This window comes from Vigna radiata, chromosome 6, assembly GCF_000741045.1.
Source record: "Vigna radiata var. radiata cultivar VC1973A chromosome 6, Vradiata_ver6, whole genome shotgun sequence".
NCBI classification, from domain to species: domain Eukaryota; kingdom Viridiplantae; phylum Streptophyta; class Magnoliopsida; order Fabales; family Fabaceae; genus Vigna; species Vigna radiata.
Window position 1 is genome coordinate 6,459,905 of NC_028356.1, and position 21,650 is coordinate 6,481,554.

Genomic DNA, 21,650 nt, shown 5'->3' on the forward strand with positions numbered 1-21,650 from the left:
CCCCTATATATAGGCACAAATGTTTAAGGCACCTAAGAAATCCTAAAAGAAAGCCCAAAGACATTGGACTCAAAAATAACTTGAAAATAAAAAAAAAACGAAAACAAATTGTTTGCAATTAAAAGAAAATTACAAATGTTTTTACTTGTCTAAATTATTGTATAATTATGCTCTAAGTCATGATCTTCATCTCCCTTGAATTCCAATCTTCATGGAACATCATGAGCCTTGAGGAGATTTGTTCTTCCAACTGTTTGCTTCTTGACCTTGTCATAGGTTCTTTGAATTGCAATGACTCTTCCTCAAATTCTTCTTTTATAGGATCAAGGGGTAGTTCTATATTAAAGGTTGTTGTCCACATCCTCGATCTCCTCTGCCACGACCACAACTTGCCTGATCATCTTTCTTGGCTTGCAATACCTCTTCTTCTGATTGATAATTTTGCATCTCTATTCATGCATGGGCATACTTTCATGGAGTTCATCAAGACTCAAGGTGCTTGGGTAATTGGATTCTTCAGTGGAGCATACCACAGTTGAATTTTGATGTTAAAGACTTGAAAATCTTATTAAACTCTATGTTGAAGTCCATTGATTCATTGTTGGATCTCATTTTGTTACAACACAAAGTATGTGACCAAGGTAGTTGTCGACTTTCTTACCATCTGTTAAGAGCTCAAACTCACGTCGGAAGGCCTGGAGCCGAGCATGTTTGACCATCGTTGTACCTTAATACTTTTGTTGCATGGACCTCTAAATTGAATGTGATGTACTTTTGTCCAACATTGTTTCCATAATTTCTTGATCAATTGCCTGAAACAGGAAATTCTTCACCTTTAGATCTTTAAGATGCCAATCTGCTACAACTTTCCTTTGAGCCTCAATTAGTGTTGCTTTCAGCGTTGGAATTTTGTCTTCCACAAGTTGCCATAGTTCTTTGCTATATGAGAAATTTTTTCATGGTCATGGACCAAAAGTCATAGTACCTATTGAATCGTTGGATAGTTGGTTGAACGAATTTTTCTAAGTTGTCTACCTCTCTACACTTTGTGCATTGGATCTATATGCTTTCTTCATGCTATTTTCTCACCCTATATCATCCTTTTTATCATTTCATATCAGGACCCTTATAAAGCTTTGATACCAATTGCTAAGACTTAGAAAAAACTTCCTGAAGCAATTCAAATAATGTGAAAAAACTGCATAATTTATTAAGATATTGGAATGAGCTTTATAGGCCTTTACAAAAACTAACTAACAAATTATGTGCATAGTAAACAAAGAGATAACACCCCTAAGACTCATTCCTTCCTATCACGAGAGGTATTTAACACGTAATAAAACATAAAAGAAATAGTCAACAATTTTTACTTAAAACTTTTTACTTTAATACTATTTCATAATGAATTATTAAAATGAATTACTATCAGGACATGCATTTTTTAGTCAATAATACTTAAATGGTCCATCCAAAAATACTAGATTAAATATAATTTGGATGAACAGTTAAAAATAAGTTCATGTTAAATATCAATATGAACTTTGACATCTTAGTAATATTGACATTCTAAATTTTATCAAATATTTGTCATCATATGAAAATTTATTAAAAAGAAATAAAATAAAATAAAAGAATGCAAAACTTGTGGAATCATACAAAAACATGATAAAATTATACTCTAAAACATGGACAAATTATACTTATTACGAAAAAAAATCCAAAGACTAAAACCCATTTTTGGTCCTCTAACTTTTATAAAAAAATTCAATTATATCCCTAATTTTTATTTGGTTCAATTTAGTTTTCTAGTTCTTTAAAATGATCGAATTAGATCATTTTCATTAGATGGTTGTTAGAATTTATATATAAAATCACTTCAACTTGAAAGTTTAAGTATTTAAATTAATTTTATTTTTTAGTTGAAGTGATTTGATATATAAATTCTATCGGAAATCTAACAATAATATAATGGAAATGAATTAAATGAATCATTTTCTAAAACTTATGAACTAACTTGAACCAAATAAAAATTAAGAATCTAATTGAATTTTGGTAAGAATCAGAGAACAAAAAATAGATTTTAGTAAATTTTAAATAAATACATAGAGGTAAAATATTAAATAATTTATATGTTCTCTATCAATCAAAAGTACATTAACTAACTTATGAACACAATGATTTTTTGTATGAAAAATATAAGAAACTTTTAATTACATATGCTTAAAACAATGTGAGCGACGACACTATCTCTCTCTAAGACTTCAAGAAACCACTTATGGAAAAAAAGAAACTGTAAAAGATAAAGAATAATCACATTTCTTCTAACTTCAAAATATAAATAATTATTACTCGACATGAAAAAAAATTGAAAAACTACCTATATATTCATCCTAATATAACTCATTGCCTTTTATTTGATTAAAATTTGATAATCATATGCATCATCACAATTTTCAACTTAATTATTATGAGTATGAATTCAATTATAAATTTATATTGTATCTAGGTAAAGTTTAAAGTACCATTGAAAAAGAAGAAAATTAAAATTGTATAAAAGTATACATTAATATTAGAAAATATACATTTGATCTAATTTTTTTTTTAATTTAAAATTATCAATAATTATTCATGTTAAACAAATTAGGTAAGTACAATTTTATCTCACAATATCTAATTAATTCATAGTATACTAAGCACATCTTGAACTTTTTTTGTCTTCTAAACATTTGACATTTGACAGTTGCTTTTGTAAGAGAATGTTTTCAAATTTGGCAAGTAAGTTGGATAGAAGGTGGAGGATAATATAGTGAACTAAAGTGTATATATATATATATTATACCTAAGTTAAGTTATATTAATTTCAATACTAGTAAATATATTATCACTATATAAACCCCAGTTACAACTCAAGATTATGAATGATAGATTATACGTGATTATGTAAGTATTGAAATTTTTAGTTATATTAGATTACAATTTTATTACATTATGTACTTTTTAAAAAAAAATTAATTTAGTTTTTGTCATTGCTTATGGTTTTTTGTTTTGTATTCTTTTTAATAGGCATGAAATTATTCTCTTACTTTATACATACATTTATTATATAAAATAAGAGAACTAATAACTTTCTTTAAATATTTTTTGAATATATTCTTATAAATGGATCCAGTATATAATTTTTGACAAGTGAACACTTAAATGTGCGCATTTTTCATAACTTGGGGTTTTCCTGAAATTTTTCCCCTTTCTAACCTCCGAAGACGCTGAAGCAAAACAGTCAATACAATGGTGTGATAGTGTTCATCCACTGCTGCTCTTACTCCACGCGGATTCGCTTCTCCGTCCATCGAACCAAACCGGTTCGGTTTAACCAACCGGTTCGGTGCTCTTCACTAGTTGCGCGCACACAAGAACCGAAATCCAGCTCGAGAAACGAGTGCATCATGCCTTTTATTTCCAGCATTCAGCGTCAAACCGATTTCAACCTCTTCGATTCCAACACTCCCATTGTCATAGACAATGGCGCCTCCTATTTCCGCATAGGGTATTATAACCCTAACTTTCTGTTTCTCTGGTTTAATTTCCCAATCGAATTCATCTAACTAGTTAAGACTCGTTCTTTTTTTCGTGAATTTTCAGTTGGGCCGGAGAGCCCGAACCTCGTGTTATTTTTCGCAACATTGTGCAAAGGCCACGCCATAAAGTAACCGGTACTGCTTTATTACCTTTTTCGTTCTTGCATAAGATGACTTGAGTTCTTGCTTTAAATGCTCATCGGGAGATTTCGCCTTTTGAGCGGTTTTAGCTGGTTCAAAGATAGCTGTTTTCCGTGGAGGATATCTGTGGTTTCTAAAAATAACTTTTTATTTAGCGGCTTAGAATTAATTTTGATATTAACGTTTTTCTAGATCATTTTTTCTTTCAATACAATAAAGAGTCTTTTTTTTTTTTTTTTCATGCTTTTGTTTTCTTAGGGTATTGGACTAACGTTTTGGCTTTAATATTTATTTATGTAAATTTTTGCTTTAGTGTTGTGTATTGTTTTCTTGGATAATCTTTAATTTTTCAAAAAAAATAGGTCCCGTATGTGTTTTTGTTTCTGCATTATTATCTATATTATATCTAACAATTTCTGTCCCAACATTGGTTCTTTTTGCTTGCCTACAATTATGTGGTGTGGTGAATACTTGTTATTTCACACAGGAGAGACAGTCACCATTGTGGGTGACCATGATCCTGCCTTACTGAAATACTTTGACTGCACTCGCTCTGGGCCACGTTCTGCGTTTGACAATAATGTTGTCTACCAGTTTGAAACGATGGAATACGTAAATTTCCTCTTGTCTCATGTTTAACTTTTGCGCTTCATTATTTTAGAAAAACCTGTTGAGATAGCATACTGACATTTTTTTTTTCTTTTTTCACACATAGATTCTTGATTTTGGATTTGACCGGATGGGTGCAACTACTGAGGTATGGAAATAGGTGAAGTAGTGTTTCATTTTTTTTTTTTTTTATGTTCCTTCAAGCTGTTAGTTTTGTCTTTTCTTCCTTGGTGTATTTAGTGTTGTTGATACTACTAAATCCAGTGTGCTAGTTACTGAACATAATGTCCTTGAGTTGGTACATAGTGGCTCTTTCGTTTAATAAGTATACGTTCTTTTCCTGCATTTGGTTAATTTAACTTACTCTTTCTAATTTAATGTCTATCTCTTGAACAGATTGATCATCCTGTCCTGATCACCGAATGTGTATGCAACCCAGTTCAATCTCGTAGTAAAATGGCAGAACTTCTTTTTGAGACTTACGGAGTTCCATCAATTGGTACTGATACTTAGCAACCTGCAGACAAAAGAAAAACTTCATATTTAACTAGCGATTTTCAGTAGAAAACTGATTCAATACAAAATTCTTTAGTACCCTGTTTTTTTCACATGATTGTTACTGGTTTTTCTCATTAGGGATGTATGTCTGGAATTTTTTGCTAGATGTTGTGTGTGTAATTTGCTTCCAAAAGTTAGTTGAGTTTCTGTGTTCTGGCAGCTTTTGGTGTTGACGTGGCATTCAGCTACAAATACAATCAACAACAAGGAATTTGTGCTAAAGACGGTCTTGCTTTGTGTCCTGGATTCAACACAACCCATGTGATTCCGGTATTGTTTTTATCTTATTTACTGAATTAAAGGATCTTATATGTCAATGAAATGAGTTTGTCATTTCTGTTGCAGAATATTGTAAATCATCCACCTGAGCATGGTTAAATTTGTAAATAGGATCTCATTGTATACTATGACCAACTTTGTAATTATAGTAGTCAGTTTTATCAATCTACTTGCAGTTACTCTTCAGATTGTCTTTTGTCTAGAGGTTGATATAATGTGGAGACAATTCTTTTATTTTGTCACATATATTAAGTAACAGTTGCATACCACATTTTTTTATTCAATATATCTCATTTGCTCTTTTTTGCTACAGTAGCTAACTTCCTAGAATTATGTCTACCATACTAGTGTTAATAATCTGTATAATTACTTTTCAAGGTAGCTTGGTAATATTAACAATTATTGATATGCACCAAAACTGGAAATTCTTCATATGGTCTTTTTTAAAGTTTTGAAGTAGATAAGTTAAAATAAATGTAATCTTATCCTTGTAAAAGAGGGTACGGGCAGTTGAAAACCAGTTTTATGGAGGATATGGGATGGAACCTCAAATATGGGAATGGAAGAGGGATCTCCCACTAAGTGGCACTTCCCTTGTAATCAGTTAAATCCAAAGTAATTATAGTTATGAATTAAAGGAATCAAATCATTGTAAGAACATCACCATGGAATATGAATCTCCTCTTAGCTTGGTGTTCATGAGCATGGTTCAAGAATGGGTATGAAACCACTTTCATTCAAGCTTGACTCAGATTCAAAGAGCGCAACAAATGAAAAGCTCTTTAAAAGTAAAAGAAAACCAGAGATGGAATTGGAAGGGATGAAGAATCATGCCATTTTAGTAGACTCAAGATAAGTTAAGGGAAGAATCCTGCCACTGAGTATATTGAAGATAAGTGAAGTGAATCACCACTTTAATTCCTAGAAACTGAAGATAGAACTTCAGAAGGGAGAGGCAGACCCTCAAGAAGACTCACAAGTCTCAATTTCTCAGAAATTTCACTTTTTTTATTTGTAATCAGTGACACACAGGTGCCTTGGATTGGATAGGCATCGTACTTGCCTATTACAAGATCTAGAATATTCCTACTCTTCTCATGTGCTACCTTGATGTCTAAAAGTCCTAGAATATTCTCTTAACTGGTGCACTTAGCTTCACATCTTGGATCATGCTTTCCTTGCTTGTGTTATGCGTTTGGATAAGTTCTAGATCCTCCTTGACTTGGTGCTTTCCGTGCTCTCCTTGACACTTATCTTCACTCCTTGGAGCATGCTTTCCATGCCATGCTCCTTTGTGGCACACTCCAAACCTAGAGTTTCTTTAGCATTTATTCCTTGCGTTGAACAGTGATGTGTCCTCGGATAGAGCCTTCAATTGATATTTGTAGATTACGGTCCAACAAAATATCTATATATTCAACTTACAACACAATTAAAAATCCTATTATACAATTACAATCGAAGTAAAACAACAGGTCCTAAGCCTTTGGAATCCATGAATAAAGACATTTCTATGAGAACAAAGGTTCTTGGTCATGCTTTGTGTAATTCTTTTAGAACTTTCTCGCTCCTTTTCTTCTTCCTTATTAGTGCACTCATCAATTTTCCCTTGTAGGGAGAAGAAAAAAAATATATTAAAATTTATAAATAGCATAAAAATATATTCTCAAATTTAAATTTTTTCAATATTGTAATAAATAAGAAATCCACTGGGCATGTGATTGAAAGATTGTGCCTATTGTTGATATTATTTGTTTGCATATTTCAGTTTGTAGACGGGGAGCCTGTGTATGAAGGATGCTGTCGTACTAATGTTGGTGGATTTCATGTGACTAATCATTTGAAGCAACTCCTTTCACTTAAATATCCATATCATTTGTGCGTATCAAATCATTCGGGTTCTTCGACTAGTTAAATGAATGTTAAATTTGGGCAATGTTTTAGAATTTATTGAATGACCAATGCAGGACTAGATTTACATGGGAAAAGGTTGAAGACCTGAAGATGGAACATTGTTACATTGCATCAAATTATGCCTCGGAAGCTAGTTTGTTTCAGGTATATGTATGGATTCTTTTTCGTGCATGTATGGATTCTTTTTCCTGTTCGACTAAGTTCCTTTATTGCCTCTAAAACACCTTGAATGATCTTAATAATAGAAAGAACCTGAGCAAGCCGAAGCAAAAACCAGATGTTGGCAACTCCCTTGGGTTCCACCGCCTACAGACGAACCTCCTTCTGAGGAAGAAATCGCAAGAAAGGCAGCAATTAAAGAGAAACAAGGTCAAAGGCTTCGAGAAATGGCTGAGGCAAAGAGGTCTTCTAAAATTAATGAACTGGAAAATGAATTGCATGGTTTGGAGTTTCTTTTACATCAGCTTGAACAAGTGGATGAGAGTGAGGTACTATCATTCCTGTCAGAAACTGGCTATGTCAATAGGCAGGAGATAGAGTCTGCACGAAATAAGGTTATGCAATCATTACGGAAAGCAAAAGGTGAACCAAAGAATGAGCAAGCTGAAACTGAAAAGGACGATCTTGGCACTAGCGAGAAGTATTCTCTTATAAATATTCCTGACGACATGTTGACTGAAGAACAGGTCTCTTTTTGCATTAGACAGCTGATCACTTACATTATAAATAAGCTGAATGGTGTATTCTCATTTTCTGCTTCTTTTGGAGAAAGAAGCGTTTTTCTTTTCTTTTGCTGTTTTATTCAGAGATTTTTTTTTTAATCTAGGGAAATAAGGTTTCCCAAACGTGTGCTTAAATATTTTTTCCGAGCCACATTTTCTTACAATCTTAATATGATTATATTTTTCAAATATCATCTTTACGTGATGTTCGTTGTGCTGAGTTTAACAATATATTAATTGCATTTTCGATATTGATATTTGACAGCTCAATGAAAAGAAGAAACAGTTGTCACTCAAATCTATGGCTGATGGGAGGCAGCGATTAAAACAGAAGCGCTATGAAGAGGAATTGGAACGAGAGAGAAAACAACAGCTAGAGGAGGAGAAACGCCTGTACGTTTGATGCTTTAGTTTCTTTATGAAGTTGAAAAATATACTCTGTTTGTGGCTTGATTATGTAAGATTTTCCCCTCATTTAACGTAAAATGGGAGAAAACAAGTGGAGAGTTTACTATCCGCATTTACTTAAGCCCAGGACCTTTAAATGATTAATATAGCATGATTGTAATCTTGACTAGGCTTTTTAAATGATTAATATAAACTTTTTTTGTCTGCTTAATGTAGAGAGAACCCGGACCTTTATTTGGAGCAATTACATGCTAAATACAAAGACCTTTCAGAAAGAGTTGACCAACAAAAACGACTTAAGACAAACGGAGGCCATTCAAACACAAATAATGTGTCCGGTGGTATTGGCCGTGGTGAAAGACTGAATGCTGCTCAGAGGGAAAGAATGCGTCTCCTGACAACTGCAGCTTTTGACCGTGGTAAGGGTGAAGATACATTTGGTGCTAGAGATGAAGATTGGCAGCTTTACAAATTGATGAGCAAAGATTATGGTAACGATGATGATGAAGAACCTGATGAAGATGAAACAGAGCTGGCCCGCATATCTTCTAGGCTACAGGTTAGATCGCCTTGCAGGATAAAATCCCATAAAATTAGTTTATGATTGTACAAGTGCACTTGTTTATATGGGTCTCGATTTACAATTCACTAAAGCTTCTACACTGTTAATTTGATAGGACCTGGATCCAACATTTATACCCAAGTTAGAAGCCGGCACCAGTCAACCTGCTGAGGTGCCACGTATGCGTCCTCTGACCAAAGAAGATTTTCAAATTGTTCTTGGGGTCGAAAGATTTAGATGTCCTGAAATACTGTTTAATCCAAACTGGATTGGGGTTGATCAGGTAGGACTAGACGAGATGGCTGATGTCTCAATAAGGAGGTTACCATACAAGGATGAAACCTTGGAACAGAGACTGACTAGTTCCATACTTGTTACTGGTGGAAGTTCTCTTTTCCCTGGTATAGTTGAACGTCTGGAAGCTGGAATTCGGATGATTAGACCATGTGGCTCACCTATAAAAATAGTAAGAGCATTGGATCCTGTCATGGATGCATGGCGTGGTGCTGCTACCTTCGCCTCAGACTCACAGTTCCATATGCAAACTTTCAATAGGCAGGATTATTATGAAAAGGGTGAAGATTGGCTTCGCAGGTATCAACTGCGGTATACATTGTAATTTGCCACAGTATAGGACTGTACATTGTGTACAATTTTCGACCATTGTTTAGAAAGTATTCTCATGTAGTATGATATGTTGTCTTGCTTTTTGTTGAATCAGAACATCAACAAAAGCATGGTGTTACACAGCAATAGCTAGTATTTTCAATCCAGTGAATAGCATATTCTTGGTGGGCATATTCATTGCTGTTTGTTCTTTTACGTTGGCATATGCTCCATATAACTCAAATCTCTGCATAGCCATCACCTTTTTATTTCTTGTTTAATAGATACTTATGTTTGGCACAAAATATGTTAATATTGAAGAAGACAGATCAACTTAACTTTTTAATCTTCAATTAAATACTCAACTTCTGGAAATGATAAGTATTTTTTTTCACTGCCACCGATGAAAGTTGCAGAAGTAACCGTCTCAATTATTTTACAAACATATACGCAGTTTTTGCTATTTTGTACCAATGATATTTTCCAAAGGCCCTTGGAGATTGATTCATTTAAAGATTGGAATTCATTAAATTAAGTACTATTTTTAAAAAGGCTTTTTTCATACGCAATTAGAATTAAACTTCGATCAGCAACATACATACATACATATATATATATATATATATATATATATATATATATATATATATATATATATATATCTTTATTATTGTATCCAAAAAAAAATTATATAGAATAAATTATAAACCATATTTGAATGTATATTATTGTTAAGAAGGATTTATATTTTATTAAAATTCTCGCATTGATTAGGAGTATAAATATAAATATAATTAATTAATTACGTTAAAATTTAAATATTTTTATTTTTCTAATATTTTCGTTTATTGTTTATTTTTTTTCATATGAATGTTTGACTTTTAATTTTAAATATTTAATCGCATAAATTTTTTCATTAGGTAAACTAAAAATTTATTTTCTTTTTTCTCTTCTTAGATCTCAAAATATTTTTCATCTATATTTAATTATATATTTATTTTTTTATATATTTTATTCAATAATGTATCAAATCGTTTTAAATCACATAATTAATCATTTTTACTTTCTTTTAATATTTTGTTTTTTTTTATCAAGTATCAATATGATTTTTTATTACTTTTATATAATTACTTTTACTTTTTAACTCATTATCATGTGTAATTTTGTTATTGTAATTATATAAAGATGTTTAATTGTTATAATATAATAATTTAATATAATTGTCGTGAATTTTGTTTATTATCATTCAACATAGATAAGTTAAAAATTTATGCTAAATTTTAATTATTATTAGTTTAATTGTTATTTTTGTATATCACGTTTAAGTGGTATATTATAATTTTTATCAGTTTAAATATAAAGATATCATTAAAATTTAAAGAAAGAAGTAAAAGTACATTTAAAATACTTGTAAACATTAATATTTTTTTATAACTTTTTCAAAATATTATTTTTATTTTATAATTTGTTTTCGTTATAAAATTAATAAATATTTTGATTCTCATAAATTTAGTTGTCTAATTTAAAATATGTATAATTATAATTTCTTTCTGTATATTTAATATCAAAGAACTGAGAATATTTCGTTTTAATATTAAACATTCAATAATATTAGGTTTCTTTTAATACGATTTTTTAGTTTTTTTTTTTATAAAAATTAATTAATATTAAAACAGTAAAAACATTTGGACATAAATAGAAGTATAATTATTTGACAGGATGAGGTGAAATAAGGTCAGTATTATGCCTTGGAAAATAATACTAATAATGATCATCAAAAGCCAGCCAGAAAAATAATGAATTTCACAAACACACCAGTTGCCACCATCAAACGGAAGCAAAACTCTCTTGACATACTTAACATCAAATCTAATCTATATCTTAGCATCTGGCTTTAAACCCTGACATATCAAATAAATCTCTCTTGACGAAGGCCTTGTAGCTTTAGGTCTCAGCCATGATGTCTTCTTAAAGAACGGTTTAGAAAGCTGGTTAATTTCTGCAGCGAATAACCATTCAAAGAAATCAACAACACATAACAAGTACAATCAAAGCAATCGAATTGAACACTACACTACACCAGAGTTTCGAGTCTTTATCTACATTTTAAGTTTCAGTTTTTGATACAAGTTGAAGAAATTAGTGTGATCGACTAATACAGTCACTAATTAAGTCCATCAATTAAACTTTAAGGGATTAATCACACTGAAATGTCAAACTTTTTAAACTGAACACACCAAATTCTATTTTGGGCACATATCAATGACATTATTCAGAGAAGTAAGCAAGGAAGCACCTTTGGCATCTTCACTCTCGAGAAGCTTGATAACAAGGTGCCCACCAATCTTCAACACTCCTTTACCGTCCTCGGAACAAGAAGGGTCATCGTCAATTGGCTCCAGGTGAATTTTGTTGCCGAGAGCCAAATCCAAGGCACGCATCCCAAGCTCAAACGACAAGGCCGCGTCTTTGGTAGTGATTCCGGAGACTAAGGGACACATATCGGAGAGTACCACCGAAAACCCTTTTTCCTTGGGAGAAAGGGCTCTGAGTCGGTGGTGAGAGAGGGTGGTGACGTCAGCAGAGATGGTCTGAACCCTAGAATCGCAGTGAAGAGGGGGAACCTTGACTTTTTTGGTGTCGACGCCGAGGACGGAGCCTCCGCCGTGGAAGGGTCCCAAGCTCTGACAAGCCACCTGGAGCCACCCTCCGGGAGCGCAACCGAGGTCGAGAACGGTGGCGCCACGGTTGATTAGGTTATGTTGCTTCTGAATCTGAAGAAGTTTGAAGGCGGAGCGAGCCACGTAGCCTAGCCGTTGAGCCTCCTTGTAGAAAAAGTCTGCAGTTCCACCCACACCCATCTCTCCAATGCTTCTAAATTATTCAATTAACTCTTTAAACTTTAATTCACATAATTTACTCAATTAAATTAATTTTTTAATAATTAACTTATGTGTAGAGACATTAATCAGAAAAATGGTAATAATATACTCTTCAAAATACTTTGTTATAAAACATAAATTTTGTGTTTAATTAATATTTTGATTTGTATATATTTACTTTTTGACGGTTTTAATTTTTATATTTTTTAGTTAATTTAATTTTTATTTTTTAAAATTGATTTAATTAAGTTATTTTGTAAAATAAAACATGTGACATTTTTAATTAAATTAATGTTAATATTGTTTAAAAATATTACATATTAAAATATGATTTTATCATATAGTCATGTTCTCTTTCAGACAAATCACATATCAGTATTAAATAATATTAAGGTAAAAAATAATTCATTTTTTAACATATGAAAAACTTAAATTTTGATACATAATAACTTTCAATTAATATTAACGTCAATTTACCATAAAGCACTATATTAAATCTTTTTACAAAAATGAAAACTCGATTAAATTAAAAATAATATAAAATTTTACCCAAACAAGTCCTTATTTTAGAAATTTTACTTCCCTTGACTCATGTATGTAAAATATCAAATTACTCTTTCTTGAGAGAGTAAAAATTGCAAACCAAGGTTTATATTGTTTTCATTTTAAACTTTTACTAATTGAACTTATTCAACTCTTCAAGATCATTTTCAATTCCAGGAATGACTTCCCAACTCAACCTAGGAAATCACGTATCACGGTTAATGATCAACATCATTATCTTGGACACTCTATGGCCATTCTACTAAAATATGAGGTTAGTATTTTACAAATTTATTACTTAGAATTTCTTTTTTATAAGACTCAAATTACAATTTATACTAAATGATAAAAAGAATGTGTTATGATGAAATTAGTTAGAAGAGAAATAAGTAATTTTAAAGAAAATAAATCTTATAAATAAATTTATTATTATAAGCAAAATTAACCATTGTTTTAATTTAATCAAGTGTTATAAATAGAGATGGATGACATGGGAGCTATACGAAGTTTATTCTAATGAGATTTGTTGTTTTTCATAAGTCTATTATGTCATTCATTATTAATAATATTTAATCTTATTCAAAATGTATATATATCTCAGCATGAGTATGTTGGAAATCTCATATGAACTAGAAATAAGATGAATTTATAATATATAAATGTTAACCAATTGTGTAACCCTTTATCGAATAATCCATTAATATTCCTTATTCTGAGAAGTGTGTTGAAATTTTCATATCGACTAAAGATAAGGCAAACTTATAATTAACTTCTAAGAGAGATGTTACGATTAGGACTGGGCAAAAAATACTGAACTGTATTGTACTACAGTTAATTGTACTATATTATACTAAAAAGAACTGAACTATTTTTATTATAACTTAAATATACTATTTTATGGTTCAATTTTTAAAAACTAAACTTAATAAATTTTTGGTTCAGTTAACTGTATTAATTGTCTTTCTACTTTTTAACCTTTTCACCATTTCTTTTTCTTCTTCCAGTATTCTGGACATCTTTTTGCTGTTATTATGCGCTTTCATTACCATGTATAACTTTTCATGACTTCAATTATTAGACCTTCTTTCTATTGTAAATGTTAAATGATCATTATAAATTGTCATAATTATACTTGATTTTATCGAAGAAGAGCATTAGAAAAAACAAACACTTTCTAATATATATATATATACATATATATATATATATATATATATATAATTCACAAAATTAAATAGAAACTTTAAAGAATTTAATGATACATTGATAATCCAATTTTTTTTATCTATAATTAGACTTGCATGAAAAATTATTTTAGCACATTCAAATATAAGATTGATCATTTTCCACTCATCCAAAAATTTCGAACGTCCATGTAGAAATCCAAAAAAAAAAACTAATATATATAAATGTAAAACTAATATATAAAAATTTAAGAATTGTTTAGTACAATTTACAATTCAGTTAGTAGTTAAATTCAGTTTATATTAGTTTAGTAAAATTTACAATTCAGTTAGTAGTTCAGTTCAGTTTATATTATAGTACAATTTAGTACAGTACAATACAATAACAAAAAAACAGTTCAGTTCAGTTCAAACAAATTAATTTTTAGTTTAGTACAGTTTTTAACAGTACAATGCAGTACAATTTCATTTGCCCACCCTTAGTTAAGATGATTTTTTTTTTATAAAGCCATATGTAATTTTTTTATTATAAGAAGAGGAAAATCATTGTGACATATGTCTCTAGTGTGATATAACCAAAATAAACACAAATTATTTTGATACTAATGTTATAATGTGATCAAATAGAATTAGATTTTGGATAACCAAATAGGTTGATGAATTATCAATTACCAAAATGGTTTATAGGTTATTTAACAATTTTCTATAAAAAGAGGGAGTAACACTTAGGTTGAAGCTACATCATTAACCTCTATCTTTGTTTGATGATAGTAAAGGAGAAATATGGATAGTTACAAACAAACATGTAAATGGAGAAATTCTTTTTGAAGAAAAAATTATAGAAATCGAGTAACTATCCATGATAATGCTCCAATATCTTTTAGTTACATGAAAAAAATATAAGCTTATGAATTAAGTACAAATGCTTATTAAGATATATCAATTAAATATTCTTTAACTTAGGAGATGAAGATCGCAATGTATGGGATTATGATTAGGAAATTGTTTATTTGTACGATATGAATATGATGTGTTTCGGGTAGGGGTTGAGATCCCTTACTCAAAACACTCAAAGTTATTCTGAAGACGGGATGGGCTTCCTAATGATCCTCCATTATCCAAATTACGTTGTTCGCTTCCTCTCTTTCTTGTCCAAGCCGTACAGAGGTACCTGTCAAAGGCACTCCAACACTCAAGTAAGTGACGTTGCGTGATAATATTTAATAGAAAGTGAGTACTCAAAATTAGTTACCTGACCTTCATGTGAAACGTGTGTATATATATATATATATATATATATATATATATATATATATATATATTAAAATGAGCTTTGGCTAAGTCTTGGTTCATTACTAGTAAATAATTCTCCTTAACCGCAAATCAATGATTGTTATTATTATTGATTATCCTGTAATTATCTCAACGACTATTTTAACATAAGAGATTGTTTGTTTGTCTAGTTCATTGGCCTGACAGATATCCGTACAGTACACAAGCCCAATCAAGTTCTTTATTGAAAGAGGTGTGCATGAATTACTATGAGCTTGAGAGAGGTCGTTCACGTTTGTATTCGAGAATTTGTTTTCAATGTGCTTTAAGTCGTTGCTCCTCTCTAGACCGAACGACGGACTCTAGGAGTTCACTTAGAACTTACCTAGATCGAAGAGGCTCAAGTGAGAGCTGTGGAAGGGTTCCTTACCGAGCGCCAGACACTAGGAGCTACGGAAGCATTCCCTAGGTCGGAAAGACTCAGGTGAGAGCTACGAAAGCGTTCCCAGATTGGAAAGACTCAAGTGAGAGCTACGGAAGCTTCCCTAAGTCGGAAAGGCTAAATAAGAGCTATGAAAATGTTCCTCACTAAACGACGGGCTCTAAAAATTTGCTTAGTTTTTAGGAGATGAAAATCACATTATATGGAATTATAATTAGGAAATTGTCTATTTGTACCATATGAATATGAAGTAAAATTAAATTTATCCAAACTCTAAAGAGTGTATTAAAGTTGCATAAATTTTGGTATTACAATTTTTAAAATAATTTTCCACGTATTACTATGTATAAAGATACATCTGATTTCATTATTAGTCTATTTTAAATCTATTTAGTTTGTTGACATGTGTTGTTAAAGGTATTGCTTCGAGTTAATTTTTTTATTCATTATGAAATTGTGTAGAGTAATTATACCCATAAATTATGTTAATTTTCATATAATGTATACTATTTTGAGAAGTACCCAAAGGTCGTGGTTATTTAAAAAAAAAAAAAACTTGTATTAAAAATTAATATAAATATAATAAAATTGATGTTGACTTTGATACTATTGATAACTAAAGGGGTAGAGTATAGAAAATTCAACTAATAATATCAATACTAATAATAGTAATAGATTATACTAATAATAATAATAATGTAAATCTGAATAATAACTATTATAATATATATAAATAATTAGTTTTCATTTTTATTATATATAATAATTATAATAATATAATAATGTTTTTATAATTTTAAATAAAAATTTTAATTTTATTTTAATATAATTTTTATTATTTATATTTAACTTTATATCACATTTATCTTTAAAGATAAAATAATAATTATCTAATTTTATTTATTTTTTAATCTATCATATAAGTTTTATAAATTTTACTTTCAAATTTGCCTTCAAATCTTTTAATTCAAATACAATTTTTTATCACCTCTCAAATTCATTAATTTACTTTCTTTAAAATCATTCCTCAATCCAAACACTAATCTAATGTTGATCATAGTTGGTTCATACATAACTATATTTCTAGTATAAATAAGGAAAATAAATTGTATTTTGAAACAAATTAAATATTTAGTAATATTTTTACGTAAAAACTAAATTAGAGATTAATAATGTGAGGGTTTGTATATGTTACTGAACACCAACTCCAAATCAAATGAAGATCTTATAGGACCAACTTCTAGAGGTTCTTAAAAATGTTAAACAAGAAAAACAAGATTGATCTTTCAAGTATTTGGTTTTATACTAGTGCTCAGTCTTATACTAGCACTTGATCTTTCCAGTATTCGGTTTATAATATTTTAATTGGAAAAGTGTTCAGTCTTATACTGACACTTACTTCTCAAAGAGTGTTCGGTCTTGTACGGACACTCAGACTATTGAAGAGAACTTTTTTACTTCAAAAACATTCGGTCTGAATTATATAGTACTCGGTCTCACTAAAGTTTAAATTAGTTATTGAGTGTTCAGTCATGTTCATAAATCATTTGTATTCTATCAGTTTTACTTGGCTTTGTATACTACTCGGTCCTTCTCAGTGTTAGACCGTTCGATCACTTACTAAAGTAGTCTTTGATAATCAGTTTCCCCTCAGTGTTAGACCGTTCGGTTACTCCCTTAATAGTTTCTATTCTTCTGAATGTGATAGTATGTACTCTTTTAAATTGGTTGAATTTGGTTAAGTAAGAGAATTCCAAGGGGAGGAATGTCTCATAATTGGTGATGATTGGTAAAGTATGAACATGGTCAGACTCTGTTGTCGTTTTGTTCTTATATTCCGTGATGACGCTTTCTCATGTAGAGAAAGGTTATTCATGCGTGGGAACGGCAGGAGGTCCACAGTCATAAGACCAGATAATCGTTGTAGGACTAACCTCGGGTGGCAGCTGATGAGTTATGCCAGCTACTACACCACACTGGGTGCTAGAGACGTCGAGTTACATGGTTCATACAATCCAGACAGTGTCTAAGTGGTCGATTATGATAGTTTGAACGTTCAGTTTATACAGATATGCATGTATGAGGATTTTATCAATGTGATGTTGTTTGTACTATTCGGTTTTCATGTTTATATGTATGCTGGAAATGATTAAGTAAATTTACATAAGCTTACCCTTATCTTTTCTGTCTTTGTCTATATTGTCGTTCGGTATTTGGCCGTTCGGTTGTTCTCTTCACTGCGATGTTTATCAATGTGATGTTGTTTGTAATATTCGGTTTTCATGTTTATATGTATGCTGGAAATGATTAATTAAATTTACATAAGCTTACCCTTATCTTTTTTGTCTTTGTCTATATTGTCGTTCTTTAGTTGTTCTCTTCACTATGATGATCATCCATTTGATGTGAGCAGAAGGCGTTATTGAAGATTCCTTGGAGGATGCTTTGCAGACCGATCAGCCTGTAGATAGTGTGCCTGATGACAGTGCTGGATCGTCCGGTCTTTAGTTTAGATTTCATTTCTTGAAATGTTAGAATACCGTTCGGTTGTTTATATTTTGTAAAACCGTTCGGCATAGCTTTTCTGTAACACTGTTCGGTCTTAGTGAACTCTTGACCGTCCGGTCTTATGTGTACATTCTACTCTTGTAAAAGGTTTTAATTCTATATGGTATTTCATATTTCTTATTCTTATTCATTTTCTCTTTGCTTGCTCATTACTGTTCTCCTTTATTATTTATGTTAACTCCTAGAATAAATTATATTTTTTTTATATATTTATTGAGATGTTACAAATAATATCAATACTAATAATTGTAATAGATTATACTAATAATAATAATAATATAAATCTGAATAATAATTATTATAATATATATAAATAATTAGTTTTCATTTTTATTATATATAATAATAATTATAATTATTATTATAATAATAATAATGTTTTTATAATTTTAAATAAAAATTTTAATTTTATTTTAATATAATTTTTAGGGTTAAATATGTTTTTAGTCCCTATACTTTGGGGCGATTTTGGTTTTAGTCCTTCTTTCAAACTATAGTACAATTTAGTCCTTGAACTTTAGAAAACTCTGGTTTTAATCCTTTTTACCAAATTTTTTTAACTTTATTTGTTGTTTCAAACGCGTTTCTCAGTTAACATTGAAGCAAAAATGTGTCAAACAGTGTAAGCAATCCAAATACTATAATGAAACATGCTTGAAACAACAAATAAAGTTTAAAAAAATTGGTAAAAAGGACTAAAACCAGAGTTTTCTAAAGTTGAAGGACTAAATTGTACTATAATTTGAAAGAGGGACTAAAACCAAAATCGCCCCAAAATATAGGGACTAAAAACATATTTAACCCTAATTTTTATTATTTATATTTAAATTTATATCACATTTATCTTTAAAAATAAAATAATAATCATCTAATTTTATTTATTATTTTTTTAATCTATCATATAAGTTTTATAAATTTTACTTTCAAATTTGCCTTCAAATATTTTAATTCAAATACAATTTTTTATCACCTCTCAAATTCATTAATTCACTTTCTTTAAAATGATTCCTCAATCCAAACACTATTCTAATGTTGATCATAGTTGGTTCATACATAACTATATTTCTAGTATAAATAAGGAAAACAAATAGTATTTTGAAACAAAATAAATATTTATAATAAAGTAATATTTTTACGTAAAAATTAAATTAGAGATTAAGCATGTGAGGGTTTGTATATGTTATTGAACACCAACTCCAAATCAAATGAAGATCTTATGGGACCAACTTCTAAAGGTCCTTAAAAATGTTAAACAAGAAAAGCAAAATTGGTAGCTGATATTGTGAGAAATGCTTGGGCCATTATGTATGCTGGGTAGTTAAATAAACAGGTAGTTTGTCTTGATCAAGCTTTGGTGAGTGTGGGAGGGCTAGGTTGGGACCCATGAATGATTAAAAGGAAGCTTGAGTTCAAAAAGAACACAAAGAAAGAAAAAGTTAGTGGTTGTGCTGTGGGAGTGGAATGCATGGGAGAAGAACAAGTACAAAAGTTCAAGATATGATTCGCAGTTACTTGCTTGCTTATAGGGGAAACTAGGGTTTTTTTTATGGGGATTGCGTAAAGCTCAATAGAGCCTGCTGATTTTTAGCAACGGATTTCATTTAAAGAACAGACACGCCATTCCAAATGGGCCTAATGGTCCACCATTGTCCCACAAAGATTGGGCACGTTTTCCATTACACCATGCATATCACCAGATCGGATGCATTAAATCATACTAAATACTAGTTACCATGATCATGTTTTTACTCCTAATTCTTGCTTTTGTCGTCATAGGATGTTAATTAGTTCCTTACTTTATTTTCACCTCAGCAACTGTCTCTCCACTGTGGCCATGATCATGTTTTACAATGATACCTTTCTAGATTAATGATGTAATACTAAATGCTTATGGTGCAATCATGACACACTTCTGGAACAGTAAGACTGCTTCTCCAATAGTACATTTGAAAAATTGTCTCTCCTTGTTTTCTACAAATTGTTCATGCTCAAATCTACCTGGACCGTATTGTTTATGTTGTTGTTTCAAAGAGTTAACTACAAGAATTCTTTCCATACAGATTTATAATTACTCTTTATGACCATAAACACAAGTGGTATTAGTCTATTGATTTAACAGCAGAGACTGCACATTTCACAACATGGTATAATGATATCTAATTATCAGGAGTTGGAAGCAAATATTTCACTAATAATTGACTTAGTTGGATGAGATCAAAGTAAACTTAGAAACCAAACTTCAATCCATTGCTTTATTACGTAGCACATTGCAGAATGTGAAGAAGTTACATGTAATGAATTCAAACACCAAGAAAATTACAAAAATTTATGCAATTGGCAACATCTAAAGTTCAAGGAACTGATCTGGTCTCTGTATTGAATTGAGCAGAGAATGGCTTTTAATCATTGATTACTTTGGCATCTGTTAATTTTGAGTGCCAACTGAATTACCTACCATCGTATGATTGAGACTTTTCACTAAAGGAAAGATAATATGCATCATCATGTTTTACAATACATGAACAGCTAAACCATTTATCATACTACATTAAAATTGAGACCAGTGTTGTAACAGAGGTTGTCCTTTATGATTAGAATCTGTTCGTGGTTTTGGTGGTGCATGAGTTATGATTGGAAACAACGTTTGAGTATGAAATAACTTTAATATAATATTAGGTGGAATAATAAAGAGTTTCACAGGTGCACAATGGTAGCATCCCTGGCAGAGAAGAAAACGAATGTGACTAAGATGTGTTGTTGTTACTTTGGTAGGTAATAGTAGGAAAAAGAAACAAAGGAACCAATTAACATGATTTAGAATATGAGATGTTGTTATGTTGAAGTCAATTACTGATAACACTGGATAACGTTTTTCATAGGCATTGATTGAGTAATGGTACGTAGTTGTTGAACAACAAGGTTTAATTATGCACACTACGTGGCAGCTCTCATTGATTTGGTAGATAATACCATCCAATAATTTAACCAAATCACGCCCTCAAGCTCTCAAAAGAACCATACTCACCACTCCACACTCACTAGTCACAAGACTCATCACATTTCAATATTCCCATCATCACAAAAATTCAACCTTTATTTTACAATTTAAGCAAAATAATTACTTATTCATGTCTTTACTCTTTGCTTTTCATACTCTTCTCTATGTTTTTTTTCCTTTCTCGTTTTAAAAACGTAAAAATTGGATTAAAAAAATTCACTCATTTTTAAATATTGGACCAATTTGAATATGAACCACTTAATTCTTAAATTAAATCGATTTTAACTAGATTAGAAGTTAATTAGTTTTTGTACCGTATAATCTGAACAGTCACATGTAATACTTCATACCAAACAAGTCAAACAGTCATAAAGGTCAAAAAGAACC

At 30.5% G+C, this 21,650-nt stretch overlaps 2 protein-coding genes across 2 annotated transcripts; one reads left to right on the plus strand and one right to left on the minus strand.

Moving 5' to 3' along the window:
* The first annotated feature begins 3,200 nt into the window (after nucleotides 1–3,200).
* On the plus strand, nucleotides 3,201–9,674 carry LOC106765309 (actin-related protein 5). Its single transcript, XM_014649884.2, has 12 exons — nucleotides 3,201–3,544; nucleotides 3,640–3,710; nucleotides 4,204–4,328; nucleotides 4,432–4,473; nucleotides 4,722–4,824; nucleotides 5,044–5,153; nucleotides 6,931–7,040; nucleotides 7,130–7,220; nucleotides 7,322–7,762; nucleotides 8,064–8,191; nucleotides 8,423–8,765; nucleotides 8,884–9,674. The coding sequence occupies exons 1-12, from the start codon at nucleotides 3,444–3,446 to the stop codon at nucleotides 9,385–9,387; spliced, it is 2,169 nt and encodes a 722-aa protein (XP_014505370.1). The 5' UTR covers nucleotides 3,201–3,443; the 3' UTR covers nucleotides 9,388–9,674.
* A 1,420-nt stretch (nucleotides 9,675–11,094) lies between these two features.
* Nucleotides 11,095–12,238, minus strand: LOC106763323 (ribosomal RNA large subunit methyltransferase E). Its single transcript, XM_014647524.2, has 2 exons — nucleotides 11,671–12,238; nucleotides 11,095–11,373 (listed from the first exon to the last, which is right to left on the minus strand). Exons 1-2 carry the CDS (start codon nucleotides 12,233–12,235, stop codon nucleotides 11,249–11,251), a joined length of 690 nt encoding a protein of 229 aa, XP_014503010.1. The 5' UTR covers nucleotides 12,236–12,238; the 3' UTR covers nucleotides 11,095–11,248.
* Between the last annotated feature and the right edge of the window lie 9,412 nt (nucleotides 12,239–21,650).